At 36.3% G+C, this 18,245-nt stretch overlaps 1 protein-coding gene across 5 annotated transcripts in view; it reads left to right on the forward strand.

The window, feature by feature from the left end:
* Nucleotides 1-18,245, forward strand: part of FGF12 (fibroblast growth factor 12) — a 525,572-nt gene that overhangs the window by 485,223 nt on the left and 22,104 nt on the right. For all 5 annotated transcript variants that reach the window (XM_070406567.1, XM_070406569.1, XM_070406568.1 and 2 more), the window contains one exon: nt 15,871-16,069. In XM_070406567.1, the coding sequence (XP_070262668.1) occupies nt 15,871-16,069 (199 nt within the window). The remainder of the gene's footprint in view (nt 1-15,870; nt 16,070-18,245) is intronic.

Consider the following 18,245-nt stretch of genomic DNA (forward strand, 5'->3'; position numbering starts at 1 on the left):
AGGGCCCTTCCCTAAGAGGCTTGTTTTAACTTAATTACCTTTTTAAAGGCCATAGCTATCCAAAATGCATGGCCTATTTCTGAAAGAAAAATGAAAAGAAATGGAAATAAGAATCATGGGACCCATAACCTCTCTGTCACACCAAGCAAAGCTTATTGGAACCAAGTCGCCACCACTCCACCTAGTGGCAGCATTCTCTAATTGGAGGTTAAGTACCACCTTGGGAAAACAACTTAAAATTGGAAGATAATCCCACAGTAACCCTTGGAAAGGCCAGAATAGCTTTCTCCTAAATATACTAGGTCCTGTGGAGCAGGGACTTGGAAGTCCTGTGCCTTGAACTCATGCCATTTGACCATCTTTCACATCAGGCTATCTCATAAACGACTCTTTAGACTCTAGATTTCATTCAGAGAATCACATGATTACTAGAGTATTGGAATATTATAAATTGATTATTGAATTAATAAAATATTTTATTTCCTTCTCTTTCCTTCATCCATTCTCTGCCTACTAAGTTCCATTGCATTACTCAAGAGTCAAATCAGCCTCCTTCAGGAAGATCTTGACTTTGATTCTCACTCAACAAGGAGATTGCATTACTCAGTTTTATGTCTCTCAATATTTTAAATTCTGACTACAAGGACTGTCTATTAATTTCTATATCATTAATTGCTTAGAACAGGTACAAAATTTAAATTTTAGCTGAAAGCATACATGAGTTACATAATTATTTCACTGAGCATCTGGGAATTAAACATCAAATATTATATTCTGTCAACCTCACAATAACCTTCTTTTTCTCTACCTACTTTGCCTGGTCCATCTATAGCTGATTTTCATATAAAATATACATTGAACTTGGACATACAGGCAAACATATAATTATAGTTTTATTAACCTATTTATGAGAAATTATAAAAAATGTTATGCTATGTACATTTTTGCCCTTTCTCAAATGAAGACTGTCTGTGTCAGAAACTAAAACTTGTCCAATCTAGCATGATACCTCCTTCACATATTGTTCTGCTCGCCCACACAGTCATTTTAAATACAGCTTTTCCAAAATTGAATGCTAGAAATTTGCATGCTGATTCCATTAGGGAAAATGGTCAGATTCTATTCAGACTGAATATAAGCTGAATTGGTGAGATGCTGTGACCGCCATTCGGCTTCCGGTGAAGAGAATAGCAGTGGCACAGAGGTTGGCTTCCAAGTCTGGGTCTTTCCATTTTATAAGTGGTTTAGAAAAATTCCAGGTTTCTTTTTAGTTTCATCTCTAATAATCCAGACTTCTGCTAAGGAGAAAATAAATTTAGAATGCTAAACTGCAAAATATCTCTAAAGAGCAAGACTCTCTTTGAGCATGTTAGACACACTTAAGGGGAAACCAAAGTCAAATACTCACTGCTTGTCAACAATTGAACCTTCGACTTTGTTTTTCCAGACCCTGAAAATAGTCTGATCCACGCTAATTTATCTTCTAATCACTTTTTTCATTTTCATTGCTGACATTTGTAAATATTTTATTGTACTTTTTTTATTAACCTTTCTTTAGCTATCAATGAATATGATAAATATTTTATTTATTTTCTCTACCTACTTCCCACCCCTGCCCCTTTGTCAATAAACTAAAGCTTTAGGCAGGTGAAGAGAATTTGAAATTAACAGAAAGGGAAATATGACTCATCCCAGACAATATTTTTTAAATTATTTTTTAAATTGTCAACCAATTTTTCTACTTTTTTTTCTTTTTTTACTTAGGGGCAGAAAAATCAAAACAGGAAATGAATACAAATTATTTTCCTTTCAGATAATGTAGCATTCCACAACATAACATTTAAGAGAAATTGAATTGATAGTTTTGGTAGTCAGTGATCTAAAAATAAAATTCTTTACTCATTTGACATTTCCTGAAAATGACTTTAATAGGATGAATATATATATTTATACAGAAAAGGAAGTATGACCTTCTGACTACCCAGATTAACACGTGCAGAAAAAATAATGTATACATCAGTAAGTATTAAACAACATTTATGTTAAGACTTTAGGAAAGTAGTGGTGGGGGTACACAGACATGGACTGGAGAGAAACTATGCCATGTTATAGTACATCAAAAGAATGGATTTACTCTTAAATGATTCACATGTATTTCTGAAAGTATTAACATCAAAAGAATCATTAGCATTCTACCTATATTCTTCCAGGCCTAGAATAGCAGTTGTTTGCTTTGCTTAATGCATGTTAATTGCTTTTATCAAGTTAAAATGTATTTGGATTTCTTTGTAATTAGTTGTCAATTCAAGACAGGAATAGTATCTCTTATATACACCTTCCATGAAATCTTTATGGTTTGTAAGCTATCATGGAATGTGAAAAGACTGTTGATTCATATCTGTGTTTACTGTGTTATATCTTAGGCTCCTTGAGAAAATGTATACTTCAGTTTATTTAAAAATGTTTCTATCTTTTTCAGGTATTTTCTGAAAGAGTAAATGATATTTCCTTTAGGCATTTAATCTGTTAATCTGTTGATTGTTCACTGTAAGTCTTATGTTTCCATTATAAAACAAACAGAATAAGAGAATGTAAACACTTGGATTCTGAATTTTGTTTGCATGTTGGTTGAACAGAAGCTTAGTTCTGGAAGATATCTGTACTAGGCCAGATGTACCCTCACAAAGGCTATTTCATCAAACTATTCCAGACACTTGGAACAGGCTGTATTCATCAATTCATTCACTTATTCACATACATTTATACAGAAGCTATCAGGTGCCATGTACTAAGCAAGACTGAAGGAGAAATAAGTGCGAGACCCTGATTTCAAAAAAATTGTACTTAGTAAGGTCATATTTGCAAATACATATAATATGAAACAAAAAGTGAATATTGTGTTTAGAGCCATAGAGAAATTGCTGTGGTGGGGATCAGAAGAGGAAGAGATAATTTTCAGATAATATGAGAAGGGGGTTTAATCTGAAATAGGTCTTTAAGAATAATTGAAAAGAATTAAACATTGACATTTGCAACAACATGGATGGACCTAGAAAGTATTATGTTAAGGGAAATGAGTCAGACAGAGGACAGTAGGGTTAGGGTTAGGCTTCAGTGAAATTATTCCTAGACTAGAGGCCTGGTGCACAAAATTCATGCACGGGGGGTGGGGGGGAGGCCCTCGGCCTGGCCTGCATCCTCTCACAGTCTGGGAGCCCTTGGGGGATGTCTGACTGACGGTTTAGGCCCACTTCCCCCAGGGAGTGGCAGTCAGACATCCTTAGCACTACAGCGGAGGTGGGAGAGGCTCCCACCACCACCGTTGCGCTCACCAGCCATGAGCCTGGCTTCTGGCTGAGTGGCGCTCCCCCTGCGGGAACGCACTGACCACCAGGGGGCAGCTCCTGCATTGAGCATCTGCCCCCTGGTGATCAGTGCAAGCGATAGCAACTGGTTGTTCTGTCATTTGGTTGATTTGCATGTTAGTCTTTTATTATATAGGATGATTTCACTTATATGTGGAATCTAAAAAACAAAACAAACAAAATGATACAGAAACAAACTCATAGTTTCAAAGAACACAAACTGATGGTTGCCAGAGGAAGTGGGGAGGATGGGAGGCTGAGTGGAAAGGGGAAAGAAGATCAAGAAGTACAAACTTCCAATTGTAAGTCACAGGAATATAATGGGCAGCATAGGGAATAGAGTCAATAATATTGTAATAGCTCTGTATGGTATCAGGTGGTCAGTAGGCTTATTGTGGAGATAGGTATATAAATGTTGAATAAGTATATAAATGTTGCACACACCTGAATCTAATATAATAATGTATTTCAACTATACTTCAAAATTAATTTTAAAAAAGAGTGAACTGAATTTTGGATTGACAGGCACAGGTGGGAGAATTTGCCATATGTGAAAGCACAGCAGGAAAAAAAAAATGAAATGCATAGGTAAATTGTGATGGAATTTGTGTGAGATCAAAAGGTCTATAATAAAAATCCTATTATGATAGACTAGGGGCCCAGTGCACAAATTCATGCACCTTGAAAGGAACTGTGGGCCACGAGGCTGCGGTAGGCACAGGGGCGGGTCTTGGCTCATCCTCCGCACCCCCACTCAGTCGCTCTCACCACGGCTCCTGGTCCCCTGTCTGCCATCAGCCCCACTCCCGCCTCCGCTGCTCCCATGTGCTGATGGTACTGGCCCTGCTTGCACCCACTGACAGCATGGAACAATTGGGGCCAGCGCCAGCAGAGGGTGTGAGCAGTGGCTGCTGCCCTGATTTCCCCTCAAGAGCAGGGAGAGGTGGAGAAGTCTTAGGGGCAATCGGTCCAGCAGCCACTGCTCGCACCCACTGATGGCGCTGAGCAATCGGGGCTGGCATCGGGCACCGGCAGCGGGTGTGAGTGGGACCTGTGCCAGCAATAGGTGCGAGCACCCGGTGAGGCCGTGGCGCGTGGGAGCAAAGAATTTTCAGTAACTACCAGAGGCTCTCCCCAATGACAGCGACAGTGCCCCGCCTTTGTCTGGCACCCCGGCTCACCTGCTCCACCATCCCACCACGGCCAATGCCCGCCTTGTTCCACACTCTGCCTGCTGCTGATGCCTGCCATGTTCCATGCATGCCCCCTGGTGGTCAGTGCACATCATAGTGACCAGTTCGATTGTTCAGTTGTTTCGCGGTGTGGTCTACTTGCATATTAGATTTTTATATAGAGAGATGCATATGTATGAGGTGATTTAGCAATCTGATGATAAAGATAAAGTACATGAATTATCATATGGGTTCAATTTTTTTTATTTTATGGATCTGTAATCAAACACTATACAAATAGGAAGATAGATAAACTTTCAAGTATGCAGAACCATTTTGTTGGTCTACCATTTTTGTTAGGTCTGAGAAGATGCTTTAAGTAACTTGCCAACTTCTAGTTTGCAAAAGAAAATCACTCTAGGATTTAGTCATCAGCCCTGAATCAGGAATGAATTAAAATCAAAATGAGCATTAGTAGAACCATTATGTGGCAGAATGGCTATTACCTTTCAGGATTGGATGGGCCTATCACCAATTTTTTCATCCAGTTGTTCTCTTTGTCCACACATGCCATTCATCATCCTTAGTTAAAACCATCCATCAAATGTAACTGTTTTTATCCTGCTTGCATAAAAATAATCACCCCTTTTTGCCCTTTGGCTCCTGCTATATTACCAATGTCTGTTTCATGGAATCATATGAGCAAAATACTACTTACAACCAAAATGGCTAAAAAATAGTATGTTCCTGTGACAGGGAAACAATATAACAATAGTTATTATATTAATTGAAGCACATCAAAGTCATTTGATTAATAGAAAATATGCATAATTTTAAGTACGGCAAAAGCCTATTTTGCCTAGCCCATTCTTATCTATGAAAAGGTATCAATCATAATCAGATTTCCTTCCCATAATGAGGGAAGATCTCTGGACTGGAGACTGTTCTGATCCTGACTCTGCTACTATCTAGTGCAGTGGTTCTCAACCTTCTGGCCCTTTAAATACAGTTCCTCATGTTGTGACCCAACCATAAAATTATTTTTGTTACTACTTCATAACTGTAATGTTGCTACTGTTATGAATTGTAATGCAAATACCTGATATGCAGGATGGTCTTAGGCGACCCCTGTGAAAGGGTCATTCAACCGCCAAAGGGGTCGCGACCCACAGGTTGAGAACCGCTGTGGCATGATGTTGATTTCTTTGTCTATAAAATGGAGATTCCAGCTAAATATTTACTCTAAATTCCAAGACTTGAATGTTTACTGTAAAGACAGAGCTCAGAGCTCATGGACTTCCTTTGTTTTTAGTACCTTTTAGGAAATCAAACAAGTGTGCTTGTCATCTCTTTTTCTGAATGATAGTGTATTCAAAACATGATAGAGGTAAACTGCCTTCAGTAACCTGTAGAGACATGCATAAATGAGGCCCTTCTCTCTTCGATGCTCTTTAGTGGTGAATAATTTCATCATCACAGCAAGAAGATTTGCAGCAAATATTTTTTAAAAAATACACACTAGCTTTTTTAAACAATTCTACCTTTTAGTTCTATCAGGCCTGTGTCGAGCAGATTGCTCTTTAGGCTGTTGAAATGGAATTGGCTGGTGTGACAGCACATGCAGGCTTGATTGAGACTGAGCAGAACACGCCTGGGAGAGGTGGTTTTATAGCTCTGCTAGGGATATAATATCAGGTCTTGGTCTACTCACACCCGCTGGGTACCTGCAGGGTACCAATCTTATTTCACTTTGCCTTTTTTTAAATCTTTCATTCCTTCCAGATTAATAAAAGGGTTTGTGGTGTCGGCTGTACCTCACAGCAGCATCACAGCAATGCTGTATCACAAGATGCTCTATAGTCACGGTGCATCCCCGCCTGCATTTCTCATTCATTGACCATTACAGTGGTTCCTCACTGAGAAACGTTTCAGTCACTGAGCATGGTAATCACTGCCAGGAAGATGTTTAAATGGAAGTGTAATTTGAACCCAATGAGCAAGCCACAAAAGCAAATTCTGGGCTTGTTTCTCCTCAGTGACAGAGGGGATACTTATACAGCATGCTGCCGGAGACACATTACCCCCAATAAAAGCCCTTAACTGCATATTCACAGGTGAAATGTCATCATCATCTACAAAGCCCACAACGTTTAATGTTTATGCCAGTTTTGATCAGAAATTTAGGTAGTACTGGAGGAGAAATTTGGGTCCCCTGGATTTGGGGAGTGATCCAAATCATGGAAAGGCTGAAAAATGAAACAGTAAAAATAAGGAATAGGATTTAAGTACGGAGGCCCAAGGTTATTCTGGTGGTCTAATTACCAGGACATGAAAGATGGGGCAAGGAATCAAGTTCATTCTCATTCTCTCTTTCACTCACCTAGTCCATTTGCAGTCATTTACTTAGTGAGGGTTTTATTGATGTCTTCCTTCAGTAATTTTTTTTCACAGGAAGTGCCATTCTTTTAATATGAGATCAAGAAATCTTATTCTTGTAGTCCTGAGGCTTTGGCTTGTTGTGTGAGCCTGTGTAAGTAAGTTCCCATTTCAGAGTCTAAGTTTCATCAGATTTAAAGTAGAACTGTTTTGCAGCTATATTCTATATTAGTTTTTCGAAAGCCACATTTAGCTAGTAGGTTAATTTTACTTGACCAACAGGATTTTCCCCCTTAATTTAATTTACTGTTTGAGGCAGAGATATATGCATAGAGAAAAGTAAAAGTTTATTTCTTACAGCTTTATTCTCCAACTACTCAAATCCCTTCCCAGAAGGCAAACACTATTGCCAACTTTGTGTGTATTCTTCAAGAGACTTTCTAAACCTAAGACAAGCAAATACCTATTTGTACAGCTGTGCATATATGCGCATATTTAACATAAATGGTAGCAAGTCATGTACAAATAGATATGTGCTTGAATTATGGAAGTGTGTATATTTAATACAAATACTGGCATGCACAAATACGCACTTACAAATTACTTCTTTTATTTAACAGTGCATCTTGGAGTTTTTTCTACAGTGATACATAATGAGCTGCTTTAGTGTCTTCAGCATCTGTGTAATATTTCGTTGTGTGGGCATGCCAGAATTTATTCAACCTGTCCCCTAATGAAGGACATTTGATTATTTTCAGCATTTAGATGTCACACTTTTGCCATGAATATGATCTTCAACATACTTCATTTTGCACATGTGCTACTATATCTGCAAGCAAAATTCCCAGAATCCAGTCAAAGGGTATATGCTTTGTAATATGAGCATTTAAACCTATTTCCTAATAGCACTCCTTTGGCTGCATCCCACACATTTTGATATTTTGCGTATCATCATTGTTCAGTTAGAACTATTTTTAATACTCTTTATGATTTCTCCCTTGTCCCATGGGTTTTGTATAAGTCTGTTGTTAACTCCAAATACTTAAGGATTTTTAAGATATTTAATATTCATTTATTTCTACTTTTATTTTGTTGTTGTCAGTGAACATACTGTGTAAGATATCACCAGTCTTTCCATTTTTTACATGGGCCTGTTTTTATCTTAGTGAATGTTCTATACTCACTAAAAAAAATACTCCACTGTTGTTGCCATGGTGTTCTACAACATTAATGAGGTCAAGTTGTTTGATAGTATTCAGATCTTCTGTGTCTTTCCTAAGTTTTACCATGTGTCCTAACAATTGTTGAGAGAAGAGTATTAAAATCTCTAATTGTCATTGTGGATTTATTTGTTGCCTCCCTTTAGTTATGTCAATTTTTGCTTCATGTATTTCCAAGTACTGTTATAAGGCACATACATATGTGGGTTCATTGTCTAGGTTCTCATGCACTGACCTTTAATCCTTAGGAAATGTTTCTTTTTACCTCCGATAATACTCCTTATCTTGAAGTAGCATTTGTCTGCTATTGATATAGCCATGCCTACTTTTTTATGCTTACTATTGACTTGGGTATATCTTTTCCATACTTTTACTTTCAACCTCTATGAGACTTATAAATATAATATTGTTGAGTTTTGCATTTTTGCTCAGTGTGACAGGTTCTACCTTTTTTTTTTAAATATATTTTATTGATTTTTTACAGAGAGGAAGGGAGAGAGATAGAGAGTTAGAAACATCGATGGGAGAGAAACATAGGTCAGCTGCCTCCTGCACATCTCCCACTGGGGATGTGCCCGCAACCCAGGTACATGCCCTTGACCGGAATCGAACCTGGGACCTTTCGGTCCGCAGGCCGACACTCTATCCACTAAGCCAAACCGGTTTCGGCTGGTTCTACCTTTTAATTGGAGTGTTTATTCTATTGACATTGAATGTGATGATTGATATGGTGAGATTTAAATCTATCACCTTGCTATTTTTTTCTATTTATTTCATTTGATTTTGATTTTTTCATTTTTCTCCTTTATTTTTTAATTGATGCTTATCATGTTCCATTTTGATCCCGATATTAGTTTCTTATATTTATCCCTTTGTATTATATTTATAGTTTTTATTCTAAAAGTACAATAAGGATTCTTACTTTATGACAGTATAGTTAGAATTAATATTAACACACATCACATAAGTATAAGAACCTTAATATATTTTAATTAAACCCCTGTCCTTTCTGCAATGGCATATATATGGTGTCCCAAAATTCACACAAGATTTGAATTTTGCGTGAGCATTAACAACAACAACAACAACAACAACAAAAAGCCTAATTTTACTTGGTTTATTGAATCAGATTCTAATATCTGTTGCCCTTTTATTTCAATCCCTTCAATTTGATAAGCATTACCAAGTACCAATTATGGCCCAGGAGCAGGGACAATGAAGACCAATGAAGACCACGGCTTTGTGTATGTGCCAATAAAGCCGTGGAGGCCATTTACCTGATGTGCTATTCCATACATAACCTTATACTATATACTTTATGAATCAATAAAAAATTTACAATTTATAATTATAAACCTGTGTTTTCTATCAAAATTACTTCTTGCGTGAATTTTGGGACACCCTATGTATGTTTTTGCATTATAAACCTCACTGCAATGCTGTTATTTTGCTTTAAAGTTGAAAGAAGAAAAAGTATTATGTTTATGAAGATATTTATGATTTACAGTGTTATTTATCCCTTCCTGTAAAACCTAGTTTCCATCTGGTATAATTTCTTTTCAGCTTGAATAACATCTTTTAGCATTTATTATAATGCAAGCCCACAAGAAATGAATTAACTCATTATGTTTATCTGAAAATATTTTTACTTTACCAATTTTGAAGGATATGTGCACTGGATATAAAATCATGGGTTCAATTTTTCATCTATTATAGCACTTTAATGACTTCATTTCATTGTCTTCTAGCCTCCAATGCTTATGTGTTTGATGTATCTTTTCCCCTTCTCTGATTCATTTTAACTTTCTCCTTATCTTCATTTCTCAGAAGTTTGGTTACAATGTCCCTGAGTATAGTTTTGGTGTATTTTTCCTACTTGGAATTTGCTGGGCTTCTTCTATCTGAATCAGTGGAAATTTTTATTTTTATCATATTTGATAAATTTAAATATTTATTTTTTTCACCTTTATTCCATTTTTTCTTCTTTGTGTGTTTTTTGAAATCTTTATTTATTTGTGTATTTTGGCCTGGATAATTTCAATCAGTCTGTCTTCAGGTTTGTTCATACCTTCATTTGCCATCTTCAGTATGTCAATAAGTACATCCAGCATTATTCCCCCTCAAATATTTTCCTTTTCAGTTCTAAATGTTTCATTGATTCTTTTTTATCATTTCTATGTTTGTTGCTGAGATTTCCTATTTGCTTACTAATTATGACCTCTTTCTTTAAGTCTTATAACATTTATAGGAGCTGTTAATTCTAAATCTGAGTCATCTTGTGGGATCTTTTCTATTGACTTCTTACATTGCCTTGCTTATATCCATGCTTTGTAATTTTTATCTTGTGTTAGACACTTGTATTTGTATTTGATATGTCATAGAGGGTACTAGATTATCCTCTGACAAAGATTTCTTGTCATTTAGGTAAATAACTAGTGGGTCCTCTTGATCTTATTAGGTTGTGTGTGTGTGTGTGTGTGTGTGTGTGTGTGTGTGTGTGTGTTGGGGGAGGGTGTTTAGGTCTTGACTATTTTGCTTCTGTTTTTAGTCCTGGGGGTGGCAGTCAGGGGCCCTTAGTTAGATGTTATCATTAATCTGAAACTGTTTTCTGAGATTTTCAGTGAATGTCCCACATGCTTATTAAGGTCTCTCCTTTCTGGCTTATCTAGAAGTTTAACAAATCCAAGCCTTGCAGAACTTCTGGTATCTTCATTCAGCCCTCAGTCCTGAAGTAGCTATTCCACACTAGGCTTTGAGGAATCTCATCTTGAGCATGTTGAGTCTATGGATAGACCCAGGGTCCTTAGGGAATTCCCATTGAGTGTTTACCCCATTACACTAGGTTCCTTTTCTCTGAAACCTTGGTCCACAAAATTCAAGGCCCTTTGTCATCTCAAATCTCACTTTCTGCCTCCTAAGCTTAAGAAAAACAGAAGTGGTATATATACTTCTGCTTCACCCTTCCATTCCAGGGTTAAAAGGAGCCCTTTACAGAAAGCCAGAGTTAATGTGGGGCTTACCTCATATATGTTCTTTCTCTCAAAGATCAAAACCCCACCATTCTAGTTGACAAGTGCCAGGAAACCATTGCCTCATGTATTTGTACAGTTTTACCATAGTTTCCATCAGGAAGTTATGTATGATACTAGTTTTTCTGACTTCCAGGATGTTGACACAGGGAGTTTTAAAAATAGGGATATTTCATATAAAAAACACATTTCCAGCCTTAGTTGATCATTTCTGGGGCCCTTTAGAGTATTCAAAATGATTTCCCAAAAGGTATTACGATGTTTAAATTGAAATATGGGAATCTGAAAACATCCCCCACTTCTATTCTTATCCCCAGAAGGGAAGACAGACACCGAGGCACGAGAGGCACACAGCCTCTTCCCTGAATGTATATGGGGTATTCAGTGTAGTTGCCTTGGTTTGCAAACTCAGTCAGAGTGGGGCATTTGGTAACATACTGTGTGCATGCTCACTTCAGAAGAGCCAATGATGTTTTTAATGGAGAATTGCACTGTTCCCCCAATAACTGCTCTCTGTCTCCAGAACATTTGGACTCCAGGAAGTAACTTTGATGATAACAGTGAATTGTAATATGCTATATCCCTTCACCTACTGGCCTCCACTTCCCACTTCCACCCCACTTGTATATTTGTAGACTTCTGGCTAGAGGCTAAGTCGAAGGGCTGTGTGACTTATTAGAAGGGGTTAAGAACCTGAAAACACATCACTTATCTCAGATTCATGTCAAAAACATTTGTGTGTTAGTGCCATTGATTTTGCTCCAACTCCTAGCAACCCTATGAATGAGTGATGTCCACAGTTCCCTGCTCAGCTTCTGTAAACTCATGCCCATGCCTTCCTTTATAGGATAAATCCATCTCATATTTTGTCTTCCTCTATTCTTGCTGCCTTCTATTTCCCCAGCATTATCTTTTCCAAAGAACCTTGACTTCTCATAGTGTGCCCAAAGTAAGACAGAATTATTAGTTTTGTCATATTTGCCTCCAGTGATTTTTCAGGCATAATTTGCTCTAGGGCTTGCTTGATTGTCTTTTTGAGAGTCCAGGGTATTAGTAGAGCTCTCCTCCTATACAACATTTCAAATGAATCATTTTTTTCCTATTAATCTTATTCACTGTCCAACTATTACATCTGTACATAGTAATTTGGAATCCTAGGATGTGGAAGATCTTAGCCTTAATCTTTTATGACGCGTCTTTGCTCTTGGTGATTTTTTCTAATTCATTCATGGCTGTCCTTCTGAGTCTCAGCCTTTTCTTGATTTTTTTTTTTTTTTTTTTTTTTTTTGCTACAGTTTCCATTTGAATTGATGACTGAGGTGAAGCAAATTCCTTAGCAATTTCGAAGTCTTCATTGTCTTTGTTAAAGCTATGTCTAAAACATCTTTTACCAGATAAAGAGAAATGGTCAGACTTATTTGTGTGTTCTATATACAAATGATCAAATTAACATAAAGCAAAGTAGCCTTGATTAGCCTTTTATGGGGAAGAGAAACTTGGGATACAGTATTTGGAGTACACACGTAAAGTAACTTTTCTCAACCTACTACTCAGGATAACTTTTTCTCATATCAAATATCACCTGAAAATTGTACCTAGCAGTAAAGAAAGTAAGTAATATGCCACATACCATGTAAGACACATCTTTATTATCTTGTTTAATAATCACAGTTTTGTAGTGATGCTATCATTAGTCTCAATTTACAGATGATGATACAAACTTCAGAGAAATTAAATAACTTGTCCAAGTTATAAAATCAGGGGTTTGAATATATGTGTCTATCTCTCTTCACATTTATGTTTCCTATATACCACAGTTTTCATTATTTCTTGATGATAAAAATTTACCTGGTTGCTTGTAAAATACTGCAAAGAATATGTTAATGAAGAACCTTTATTGTTAGAGAAATTAGCTCAGCAGTTTTCCCGTCAAAGTTATCTAAAAATGATATAGATAAATATTTCTATATCTTCAGAGTATTTTTAAAGTTATAAAATTAGATTTTTTTCTATATTTTTTAAACATGCTTCATTTTAGATAATATATTTTAGCATTTTCTTTGCCTCTTGTCAGCATGGAAAACAATAATTCTCTTGCTTGATTTAATGTCAATGTGTTTGACGATACACTTGACAACCCAATTGCTAATATACCAAAGATTTTCAAGTTCTGTGCATCTGAAAGCCATTAATGAAGTTAGCAAAGCAGAAGCTTCACAGCCAAATATGCAAAGGTCATATAATCAAAGGAACTATCTATCTCTGGCATTGTTGGACTTAAATTGTGTTTAAGAATTGTCAAATGTTTTATCTTTTCTCTATCACTACAAAATAAACAAGGTTGCACAGAAAACAGGAAAGATGCTTTTGAAAAGACCTTACATTTTGTTTGTTGGTTTTTTTGTAAAAGAAAGAGAACAAAATGAGTGGATCCTTTGTATCTAGCATATGTTTGAAAAAACAGTAATTTTCACACATTTTAGAGAAAATAATTATTCATAATTACTTCCATAATAGTAAAGTTGTTTTCTCTGATTATATTTTTGTTTATGTTTTTAATTTTGTTTTCTTCATAATATGTTATCACTATTTTTTGGTATGTAATCACTAATTGTCAAATGATATTTTTATATTGGCCCTTTAATGTCAAAAATCATTATTATTATTTTAAATTTATTTATTTATTTTTTAGAGAGAATAAGGAAGAGGGATAGAGAGATAAAAACATTGATGAGAGAAAAATATCTATTGGTTGCCTCCTGCACGCCCCCTACTGAGGATTGAGTCCACAACCTGGACATATACACTGACTGGGAATCCAATCTGTGACCTCTTGGTTCTATGCTCAACCACTGAGCCACCCCAGCTGGGCAATATTTATTTTATATGAATGATAAGATGTAAAAGACAAGTCAAAAGTGACATTTGTTATTGCCTAGTTTAACAAACACTTCTCTGTAACATTTAGGGGAACTGGGAATCTAGGAAGGAAAATGATCAACCCCATTTGAACACAAATTAGAGATATGCAAGAATAAAAATCCTGATCACATGATGTTTTTTCACCAAATTATTTTGTTGAAGTAGATTTTATTTAATGCCAAGAAATGTTGAGCTTAGCCTGCGTTGCACAATGGTTAAGTGTCCACCTGTGAACCAGGAGGTCACTGTTTGTTTCCTAGTCAGGGCACATATTAGCACAGCTTGATCTCTCACTTCAAGAGAGGTTTTCAGTTGTGAAGGACTTGAAATGTGTTATGCTTGTTGTTTTTGAAAAGCAGAAAGGAGACCATTGTTGCAGTGCAATGAGTGTTTATTCATTCATTTCACATTCATCCCATGGATTATTACAGCCAGAGCTGTAAGGAGGAAATGGGGATCTGCAAAGAATGGGATAAAGATAAATCATAATTATGGAACAATTTAATTAAATTACCTGCAAAGGATTAGAGGAGTCATGTATTTCTACTTGAGTTGGAAAACATACATTTTGCAGGTAAAGCTAGGAGGAGCAAAAGTGGCTGTGAGTGAATCGCATAACATTCTTTATTTATCAAAAATGTATTTCAGTCCTGGCCAGTTTGGTTCACTGGTTAAAGTGTTGGCCTGTGGCCCAAAGGGGCATAGGTTCAATTCCCAGTCAATGGCACATAGCTTAGTTTCAGGTTCCCCTGCCACGGTAGTGGAGCTTGTGGGAGGCAATCAATCGATGTGTCCCTCTCATGTCGATGTTTCTCTCTCTCTCTCCACTTCCTACTTCCCTTTCAATAATTCTAGAAATCAATGGGGAAAAAAATATCCTCAGGTGAGGATTAAAAGAAATGCATTCCAAGTAGGTGTCACTCTAAAATGTAGAAATTTTGAAGTTATGATGTCAAAGTATTCTCTGCAAAAGAAATGTCAAATAATTGTATGGGGTTTTATAAGCATTAAAGAGCTTACACATGTGTTTTATTGGTTAAAAAAATATATAGGTTTCAGATGTACAATTCTATAATTCATCATCTCTGTATTGTATTGTGTGTTCACCACCAGGTTCCTTTTTGAACTAAAATCTCATTCTGTTTCATTGGAGATCAGACAATGTAATAGTAATATTTTTTTCTATACTGATTCCTGGGAGTTTTTTTACCTGAGATCTTGATTACTAAGTTAAAATAAAAAACCAAGCCAAACCAAATGTTTCCAAGAAATTAGAGGGACAGTTACTGAGATTAAGCAAAGAAGTAATATAGTGGTGATTTAGTGGAACAAGCCTTGGCTGTGTAATAGGTTTTTGTAATCTAGGACAGACCCTTCAAAACATCCAGTGAGCCTGTGTGTGCTGTTGTTTTGTTTGATTTTGATTCTCAGGGATAAATTTTTCATGCTTACAGACACTAAAATGTATAATGGCCAGTCTTTTAAATTTACAAAACATAATGGGATCAGAATTTGGACATGGGAATAGTCTTAATATTAGCCCAACTAGTGACTAGCATAAGCTGTTGTGTTCTGAAGGGTAAAGGCTGTTTAGAAAAAAAATCTTGTGTGTGTGTTTTTTATTTTACTTGATGAATATTTATTACCAAGGACAAATATAAATTATGTGCAATTCCGTCTCACTTGTTCTTAACAGCGGACCTATATTTCAGGTTCACTGTATTTCAGCAATTGCTGATTCATTTTAAAATCCTTTCTCTCTTTTGTATCTTTTTTTCCCCTGCAGGATGTTTTCACTCCAGAATGCAAATTTAAGGAATCTGTGTTTGAAAACTACTACGTGATCTATTCTTCCACACTGTACCGTCAGCAAGAATCAGGCCGAGCATGGTTTCTGGGACTCAATAAAGAAGGTCAAATTATGAAGGGGAACAGAGTGAAGAAAACCAAGCCCTCGTCACATTTTGTACCAAAACCTATTGAAGGTATGAAATTAGCTTCTTTCCTTCTTTAGACTCTGATTAGTAGAGTTTACTTAGAATGCAACACATCAGAACAAAATTTCAGAAAACACAATAGCACCTCTTCATATTAAAAAAATAAAGAAAGTCATATTACAACTACTTGGTACTTAGAAAAAACTGCTTGAATATGAAAAGCTAGAAATTCCTGAAATTAGAAAAGTAGTGGTAGTTACTATTTGAAATATAATTTTCTTCTTTTTTGAATACAATAATTTAATGTCTTAGGCTATCCCCGTAAGAAACCAGGAATACTACTTTAGTGCTTTAAAGTTTTCAAAAGCATTTTAGAAATATGTTTATAACCTAACCCCTATATTTTTGTGAATATATCTCACAATATAATCTATTAATATTTGTTTGTATTTTTTGAGGAAAGAAAATAGTATGCTATACTATGATCAATAAGTATTCATTTATAGTATTAAATGTTATGCTCAGTTGAGCCTATAACTTTCCCTCCCTTCTTATTTAGGATAATTCTATTTAATTGACATTTAATATATGACTTATTTCAAGTTGAGTAGTGGAATAAGTAATTTTATACTGAGGAAACTCACTTTTTGCAACTTCTTTCTTAAATAGGGTGAGGCTTATCATTGGAGTGACCATATTTACTGCATTACTGAATCCAGACAGTTTTATTTTTTAAATATAGGCTCTGAGAACAGCAGTGGTCTGGACATGTACCAACATAACATTATTCTTCTTTACATGTCATACACTATAATTACTTAAAACATAAGTTCAGGCTCCTTGTTTGAGGAAAGGAGAAAATTGAGGCAGTGCATTGCAATGCATTATACATTTTATTTTTATTTGATTAGTGGATATTTGGCCGTAAGATGTCTCAGAGACATGTGTTCTATGCCAAAAGGGCCTTGATATTTGGCCTTGTCCAAAGCATCCATGGAGACTTTTGGTCCACACCGACCTATCTACCTCACCCCTTGCACCATTACCAGCTAGGCTACTGAGAAAAAGAGGGTTATTATTCATAGTGCAGCCAGAACACAATTACTAGATCAGTAAAATGATAGTATTTTTATATACTAATCCTGTAAACTAAAAGTCTAAATAAATGTTATGAGCTTTCTGACCCAGAGATGTTTTCTTAGGTGTGGACATTTGGACAGGACCAAATGTCATGTCCTGCAATTGCACACACACACACACACACACACACACACACACACACATTATACTGTGATATTGATAGTATTGCTGTCCCACAAATATCTATAAGGTATGATCTGGTCATAGGACTCAATGCCTATTGCAGAGTACATATGACAGTAAGAGTCAACAAACATTACTGAAATCAATACTATATTTAAAGCACAGGGGAAATGTGACATTCAAGACTCCTGTGCTCTCTCAAACTTCCTTTCACACTCTGTACTTTTAAGCACACAAAACTGAACTTTCCTTTCTGCAATATTTTTCCACTAATACATGCCCCATGTACTTTTCTTTGCCCTTTCCTGCCCACAATTTCCATGTTCTTATGTGCCAGGAACATGTCTATTAGTCCTTGTAAAAAAAATGATTTAAGAATCAGTACTTCCATGAGGGGCTCCCTGACTTTCTTCAAATAGAATTAAGTATTCTGTCACCTTATCATTGTATACATTTCTCTCCCCTAGAAATGATCATATTGCATTCAATTTACCTGTTTTCTACTCTAGCTCCTCTTATCCATGGTTCACTCTTTCCCCCTTTTTCCTCATATCTCCTTGTATCTTGTGAGATACCTGGCATATCACAGGAATGAACAAATGAATGAATAGCTAAGTATAGAGATAAAGAAGAGCTACCTGATCCAGAGAACTTTGTACTGTTCTTGGAAATATGAAATGTTTCCTAACAGCAATAGTACAGTGTAAAAAGAGATATATCACATGCTGCAGGAAATGCTGTACGGACTTAGGGAAGGAGCTATCACTTCCACCAAAAGAACAATATCACGGAAAAGACTATATTTAAAGGTACCTCAGGCCTAGGCCTGGGTCAGACCATTTGAGATGCGAGGTGGGGATTTGGCAGGACAAACAACTCCAGAAGCCCCGTAAGTTAAAGGCGAGGATGTGCCTACTTGTAAGGTTCTGCAGAGGGTGCCTAAGAGATAATGTTTTCCATG

Source organism: Myotis yumanensis, unplaced genomic scaffold (assembly GCF_028538775.1).
Source record: "Myotis yumanensis isolate MYYU_CA2020_CCGP unplaced genomic scaffold, mMyoYum1.0.hap1 SCAF_2, whole genome shotgun sequence".
In the NCBI taxonomy this organism is placed as follows: domain Eukaryota; kingdom Metazoa; phylum Chordata; class Mammalia; order Chiroptera; family Vespertilionidae; genus Myotis; species Myotis yumanensis.